The following is a 7,498-nucleotide window of genomic DNA, read 5'->3' on the forward strand; positions in this document are numbered from 1 at the left end:
AGTCCTCAGCAATCTTCCGTTGCATTCCCACAAGCCCTCTGCTTTAGTCCCTTCAGCAAACTCCAGCGGTACGTTGTGGCAGGGATGCTGGGACGGGAGGTCAGTATTTTCCAGGCTGTTTTCACAGAGAATCCTGGCTGTAGGGTCACAACAGCAAGCAATGGCTTTGTTTTCATGGGCAACTCCAGTGAATCCCGAGGATAATCATCAGGTTACCAGCCAGCCCGCTCTGTTTGTTACCCAGCTGTGATCCAAGTGTGCTGCTTCCAGCTCTGTTTCTGCCAGCAGCAGGAGCCAGATGAGCTCCTCCCGGCCGTGCTAGTGGGGCCGCTGCTCTGCTGAGCATGACTGAGCGCGGAGGCCATCACAGTGTCCGGGGAAGGCGGTGGTGGGGTGTACTCTGCACCCCAAAAGGCACTTGTGGCAGAGCTCTGCACCCCAGCACCTGCGAGGCAAAGGAAAGGTGCTGTGCTGCTGCTCTGCACCCCGCTGAGGTGGCCGGGGAGGGCAGGATGCGTGCAGGGGGACTCGGCCGGCCCCACAGAGCCTGCGCGGGGGAAGTAGCTGGTTGTTAACATCCCAGTGAACATTGTAATCATATTTGATACTGAACAAAGTATTTAATGGCCTAGATAAAAGCATTCTGGTTGTTTAATTGGAAATGGCTTGCTGTTTTACATAGACCTAGTGCCCTATTTTTATGAGATTTAGAATTGTGCCGAGAAATTGTTTCCATGGAAGCGGAGATCACCAAAGAAATAATGCACTCCCCATTTCCTACAGGATTATTTCTTTTACAGCCTGCTGTTCTAAATAATTAACTCTTGTAGTGCCGTTACAGCTTAGCATGGATTAAAGGAAATAATACTTCTTATTTTTTAGTGTCAGAGGCAGGTATTATATAGAGAAACATATTTAGAATTACTTTCGTCATTAAAATAAATATGCTCTCCCAGAGGAGAAAATCCACCAGTACAAAAAAAATCAATAGAAAAGTGCACTTTTAATTTGACAATTTATGCAGCTCTGTCAGGGAAACTTAAAATTATTCCTCCTTTGCCCTTCTCTGGCCACTGTTCTACACTTTTTGCTTGGTAATGGGTGTATTTTAAAATTCACCGTGCTTCTGCCTGCCTTTGAGGGAAGAGACAACAAAGGTAACTTTTAATTAAGGTAACAGCACTGAGAATCTCCTTTACACCAGTAGGAAAATCTCCTTTAGTTACCTATGGGTTTTCTTCCATATATTAATTTTGACAAACCCCTTTTTCTCTACTTCACTGCAAGTGTCTGTAAGAAGGAGAAACTGTCAAATGATAATAAGAGGCCGAGGCCAAGCCTGAACAGCTGTAAACATCACACAGGCAATGGACTATTTACTAAAAGGTCCTGTTACTGCCTGTCCATGTGGGGCTCTCTCAGCACATGGGCAGCACAGCTCTTGGATGTAGAGAAATTGCAATCACTTCCCTGAAGCCAGTTGGGAGCTGTAAGTTTACAGCAGTTGAGGCTCTGTCCTCTAGAGAAAAGATAAAACCTACTCTCTCTAAAGCTCATAATGTGAACTAAAGACAAGATATGAGCATGTAGGTGACAGCTAAATGGATTTTGACTTTGATGGAGAGATGTGAAATTTAAAAAAAAAAATATTATTAGAGGCAAATGATTTAGAAATTAAAAATGGGAAAAGAGTTACTAAACTATTATCAAAGAATCATGAATGTGACAACTTGAAATACCTAGCAATTTTAATAATCTTTAATAATCTACTTGGCTGTAGATCTCAATTATTTTCTAAGAAAGGTAACTACTGTTAGTTTTATTGGAAGGAAGGGGAAATGCAGAGAGGTTGATAATGTGCTATAAAGGAGCCAGGATTAATTTAAAGAACTTGTCTCATCTTTGCTCCCTCAAGTAGCGTGTGTTTCTGTGGCTTATTTAGAGACAGGTCCAGCTGCAAAGTCCAAATCCAGACTGTGCCCTTCTCTCATGGCGGAGGGTATTTACACCTGGAGCTATTAGTTTTAAACCTAGACTGTGTTACAAATACTCTCCGGCAGGCAGGGTCATGTGCCACACCACACGTAGCCCAGCTTGCACTGACCTGAAGCAGGGCAGGCCCTCAGGAAAGCAACAGCACAGGTAAAGGAGCCAACTGCAAGGCAGGGTGCAAGTTGCCTGGAACAGAGAATGGTGTATACGCTCTTCTGTGGTCGTTACTGGTCCCAAAATAATGATTTATAAAGTGTCTGACAGTGTTTGACAAATCAGATGAATGGGACTTGCTTAATGCAAACTGGAAAATATCTTTCAGCTGCTGCCAAAGCACGTGGAAACGGTAACTCATGCTTTGTAGATCATTAGGACACTTGGGAGCTACTGGAGTGTACTGTGAAAGGCATTACTCAAAGTTCAGATTGAAAAATTTCTTCAGAAACGGCTAACAACTTTGTAAGGGTAATGCAAGCATGAAAATCATCATTCCTAGTACTGCCTTGGGATGAGCGTGTGCCAAAGGAAAGCGGGGAGAGAAGCTTTCTGTGCTGGAAGTGCGACTGCGCTCCTGGGCCCTGTAAGTAGGAAAGCAACCGTCACACTGATGAACAGTCATTCCTCCTGAATTGGCAGCTACTCCAGGCAGTGTACATAAAGCTCCAAAAGGCTTTATTTTATAAATATATGAAAGTAGAAAAGAGGAAGTTCATGGCTGATAAGAAGCTAGGCCGAGGAATGGTACTGAAAGTGTGTGATGCAGGAAAAACCATGATGGAAGTGGATTGGAAGTAAGATTTCTTCTGACAGAATTAGGAGAAATTCCTTATATGTGCATTTACATAGTCTATAAAAAGTCTAAAGAAGGACAAGGGCAAGCTGCTGATGCTTTAATGCATAGGGGAAGCCCAAGGTGGGAGCTATGCTGCAGGTTGGCTTTTGTCTCTTCCCTGTTGTTGCCTCCTCAGGCAGGAGGGCTGGTGGGCAGCTGGAGGCAGGCAGCGGTGCCACTCCCCGGCTGGTAACAAATGAAGCTGCAGCGTGTTGCCTTCTCTAGGATTTGGGCAGGGGATGCCAGTTGTTTGAGAAGGAGAACCTGTTTGGTGGGTCCGATTTGAATCTCCACCAAGGGAGCAGCACAGCAGTGTGTAGAAAGAAGTAGACTTGGTGAATGATTTAAAGCTTCGGATCCTGCCTGCTGTCACTGGGGACCTGACCCACGCTCTTCACCTGCAACATGGAGCCTCTGCTCGGGCTGTGCCTGGCTTTGATTCTGGTGGGAGCTTCATCAGCGCTGAACAACTGTACCTGCGCGACCAACAGGTGGACAGTGTGTGCGCAGGGTGGATCTGGGAACTGCACCTGCACGCTGGTAGGTTCAAATCACAAGGTAAACTGCTCAACGCTGACTTCGAAGTGCTTGCTGATGAAGGCCGAAATGGTGCTCCTGAAGGAGAAGCACTTCTGGGGCCATCCCTGGGGGCTGTTAGATAACGATGGCATTTACAATCCAGACTGTGAGGACAGTGGTATGTTCAAAGCCAGGCAGTGCAATCACACCAACACCTGCTGGTGCGTGAACACTGCTGGAGTAAGAAGAACTGAAAAGGGTGACAAAAGCTTGAGCTGCGGTGAAGTGGTTAGAACAAGCTGGATCTACATTGAACTGAAGCACAAAAAAAGGCCCAGTACCGTCAGTGGTTCCGACGTAGTAAATGCCCTCAAACATGTGTTGGAGAGCCGATACCAGCTGCACTCCAAGTACATTGCAGCCATTAAGTATGATTTCCCTTTTATCCAGATCCGCCTGAACCAGAAACAGAAATCAAGGTGTGATGTAGATATAGCTGATGTAGCCTATTACTTTGAAAAAGATATAAAAAACAACTCGATATTTCATTCTAACAGTACATTAACTGTCTCTGTCAACGGACATGCTCTGGATATTGAAGAACTACAGATTTACTATGTTGATGAAAAGCCACCTGTGTTTTGCATGAGACAACTGCTTCCCGATGTCAGTACTATGCTGACAGTGGTGACCCTGACAGCGGGCTGTGGCATCGCTGGGCTCCTTATTCTGAGGTGGCTGCGGACAAGAAAATGCAAGGAAACTGAGATTACAGAAATGGATGAAATAAGAGCACCAAGCTTACAACTGCCCTGATCTGGAAAAAGAAAGGAAGCAACGGGAAGGAAAAAACCACCAAACAAACAAACAAAATATAAATAGCAAACAGGCTCAGTGTACGTGGATCAATTTGAGAGGTTTTTTTCCTTTCTACAGGGATTTGTACAGTGATTGTTCTAAGTTATCCTAGTTTAGTAAGAATGACGTTTTTGTTTTGGGTATAAACTAATTTGAGAGTCAGTTACCTAAATATTTTAAATGAGTCCCAATTTAGAGGCTAAGAAAACTGTTACAGCTGTATATTTAGCATAACGTAGAATAGTTTCACTACTACTGCAGGGCTGGCTTAGCTTGCTTAAATACTGAGTGGTTCTTGGGTATATCTACTTAGTGACATTAAAATATTTGCCTTGGCATAATTGGGTTAAGTAGCTGCTTTTCTGTTGGTAAAGACTTTTTAAAAATGTGGGTTGGTTGTGGGGTTTTTTAAAAGTCGCTGGAACTTTTTTATCAACAAATGATTTCATCAATATTACTAAATAACCAAATAAGGTTTTGATAAGATATTCTACAGCACCAGAGGCTTTTATCCAGAGCCATTTGTTAGGAAACATTCCTGCAGTCACTTCCAGGTGGGGAGATCCCAAGTTTCTGAATTTGTATTCAGGCAGCACAGTTAGCTATTCCCACTTGTGCTCTTTAACAAGGGTCTGACACTCCGAGTCAGCAAAGATCCCTTGATCCCAATGCAAGTGTACGCTAACCTTGGTGTTCTGCCCAAATGCAAACTCTGGTAATAGCTTTCTGTCTACCTAAATTCCCCTTGCAATTTTAATGGGAGGAGATATTTTTCAGTGTTGTACAGCTTCACAGAACTACTACACAATGCTTCAGGACAAGCTGAAAAAGAGCTTTATTCTAGGAGGGCTGCAGGGGGAATTTAAGAGTAGAGTGTAATTACTGAAGTTGGAATTTGGCCAAGACACTAGAACTGGACTTCTTCGCTACCTACTCATCTGCTGCATTCCTTGTTTGGGAGGTCATATCCACCGTGAAAGACATTTTAGAGAAAATAATTCTAGTTGTTAAATGTTGTTGGCAGTTATATTCTCCATGCTGCATACAGATGTCTGAAGTCCCATCAGTCTAATCTGCTTACATTCCAAATGAGACCCCTACACCTAGGCACTGCAGCAGGGTCAGCTCTTTTCTTCTGGTAATTAGTTTCAACATCACTAGTTTGTAATTCTAATAACAGTCAGTAATGCACTACTTCTAGGGCAAACTATTAAATATGCATCCCTGATTCTACTGAATGAATAGGATACCAAAGAAAAAAAGTGAAGATGCTTTGATTCTGTTTCTGCCTTTGCTTATACTCAAGAGGAAGAGAGTTGTTGTTTGGAGGGTGTGGGGGGGGTGTTTAATATTTTTTGGCTAAACACACACCATGTCCATTTAATCTCATTCTTACTTCTCTGCTGGAAAAAAAATGGGCTTTGGATACACAGAATGGGGTGGATGCATCATGTTTCCCCAAAATAAGATTTTTTTGCAATTGCATCAGCAGTATTAGCACATTCAAAAAGTTTTGGAGCAGGGTCTATAATTTATTGTGTGCCTTACAGCAACACCTCCAAGCTGGTTGTTCTTCAGTCAAGTGTGTACATTAGTACTGACAGAAGATGAAGTGAGAATTTAATATCTAAGCTGAATTTTCCCCAAGTCCTAGGAAAATTCAGAACTTAGCCTAACTCCACACACTTCTGCAATTAGGCTTTTATAATATGGATTCCATTAAAAATCTGGAGCCAAGTAGCCCTTGGTGCTGAAGAAAGGTAGGATAAGAAAAAATTTTCCAAGTACATTCCTTAACCACTTTCTTAACTTACACAGAGCTGATAAAAGCTGCGTGTTTCAGAGGATGGTGCTGACCTTGCATCAGAGAAGATCCTGAGATGTGGAGACTTTTCTGGGGATCTACTGTGGCTTTCAACATTCTTTTAAAATCACTGCACTCATCTCATTTCTGTCATAAGAGATATTTTCAAGTTGAATGATAAGGTTTTATATTAAAATATAATATAAACAAGTAGGCAATATTTTTGATTAGGAGAGGTAAAAGTGACTAATTGTTGAAAAAATCTCAACAGGTAACATTTTCAGCATCTTTTTTCGGCTCTTGTTTTTCTTTGTAGAAGCTGAGCTTGAGAAGAGAGGCTGTTGTGGTGCCATTCTTATTTTTATGAATCATTAAAGGACTGCCCCCTGAAAATCATGCTTTGTGGCCAGTTATTTCCTTACTAGTCGTCAAGCACCAGTAGACGACATGCTGCTAGGGGACTGGAAACGCACGATGGTCATTTAATAGGAGTGAGAAGGTATGTGTCTGCAATTAATCAAAAGAATGGGAAGATTAATTGCTGCGCAGAGCTCTCTTTGGACTAGATCATTCTACTTGAATAAAGCTATGTAAAGCTACTGTAGGATCTGGACTTTAATAAACCAAACAACCCATTGCTCTTGCTAAGTACTCATTTCTTTCCTGCTGCTCCAGTCATACCACCTCTCAGGCTGTATATTAATTTTCTTTTCACATGGTAGATCGAGTATTTTACTGTAACAGTCTATGATGTTCAGCTTCTTTGACTTTCTGCCCACTGCTGATGCTCTTACTGAAAAGGAGAAAATGAAGTCATTGACAGCTTTAAATTTTCCAGAATGAAAATGCTTTTTATTTTTCTAAGTTAGAAATTTTTAACTCTGAAATTTTTAGTTATCCTTTTCCTGATTACATCATCCTGTTTTAATGACAGGTTTGCTGGTTGTAGTTAAGTAGGCTTGATGTTCTTTGCAGCGGGTTCTGTGGGTACAGCCAGCACAGTGATAGTGATGGTGGCACTGGCTGACAGCTTTCAAGCAGTACCCTGAACGATGTGATTAACATCAGTCTTCTATCAGTTTCTGCAGAGTCTGCTCAGGCAGAAATGTATTCAGGGGGCTGTTTTGTTTTGGAATGCTGTTTTAATACTCTGTAGATATAAATACATACATATTTATACATATTTATGCATCCATCCATGGGTTTGTGCTATTAATGTTGGATTATGTAACAGAGGGTATGCTTGCTTTAACGAAGGTAGAGCTGTCTGTTGCATAAATTATGTTCTGCAATTCCAGTTCATGAAGGGCTGCCTCAGAAACCTCAAAACAACCCCTGGCAGAGAAAAAAATCCTATCTCTGTGCTACGACTCTGAAGAGGATAGCAGTGCCCTTTCTGTACAGCACGACTATCTTTGTGCAACTGCACAAAGCGAGTCTTGGCTTTTGCTTTTAACTTACAGGTAAAACTTTTTTAACCACTCAAGATCTGA

The 7,498-nt window shown here is 42.2% G+C and overlaps 1 protein-coding gene across 1 annotated transcript; it reads left to right on the forward strand.

The window, feature by feature from the left end:
- The first annotated feature begins 3,229 nt into the window (after window positions 1-3,229).
- TACSTD2 (tumor associated calcium signal transducer 2) lies at window positions 3,230-4,159 on the forward strand. Its single transcript, XM_074908166.1, has one exon. The coding sequence runs from the start codon at window positions 3,230-3,232 to the stop codon at window positions 4,157-4,159; it is 930 nt and encodes a 309-aa protein (XP_074764267.1).
- Window positions 4,160-7,498: the final 3,339 nt, after the last annotated feature.

The sequence above is a fragment of the Athene noctua genome, chromosome 5 (assembly GCF_965140245.1).
Source record: "Athene noctua chromosome 5, bAthNoc1.hap1.1, whole genome shotgun sequence".
Taxonomy (NCBI): domain Eukaryota; kingdom Metazoa; phylum Chordata; class Aves; order Strigiformes; family Strigidae; genus Athene; species Athene noctua.

Excerpts from the sequence above, each read along its gene's own strand:
- TACSTD2 (XM_074908166.1), top strand. The coding sequence starts at position 3,230 with ATGGAGCCTCTGCTCGGGCTGTGCCTGGCTTTGATTCTGGTGGGAGCT.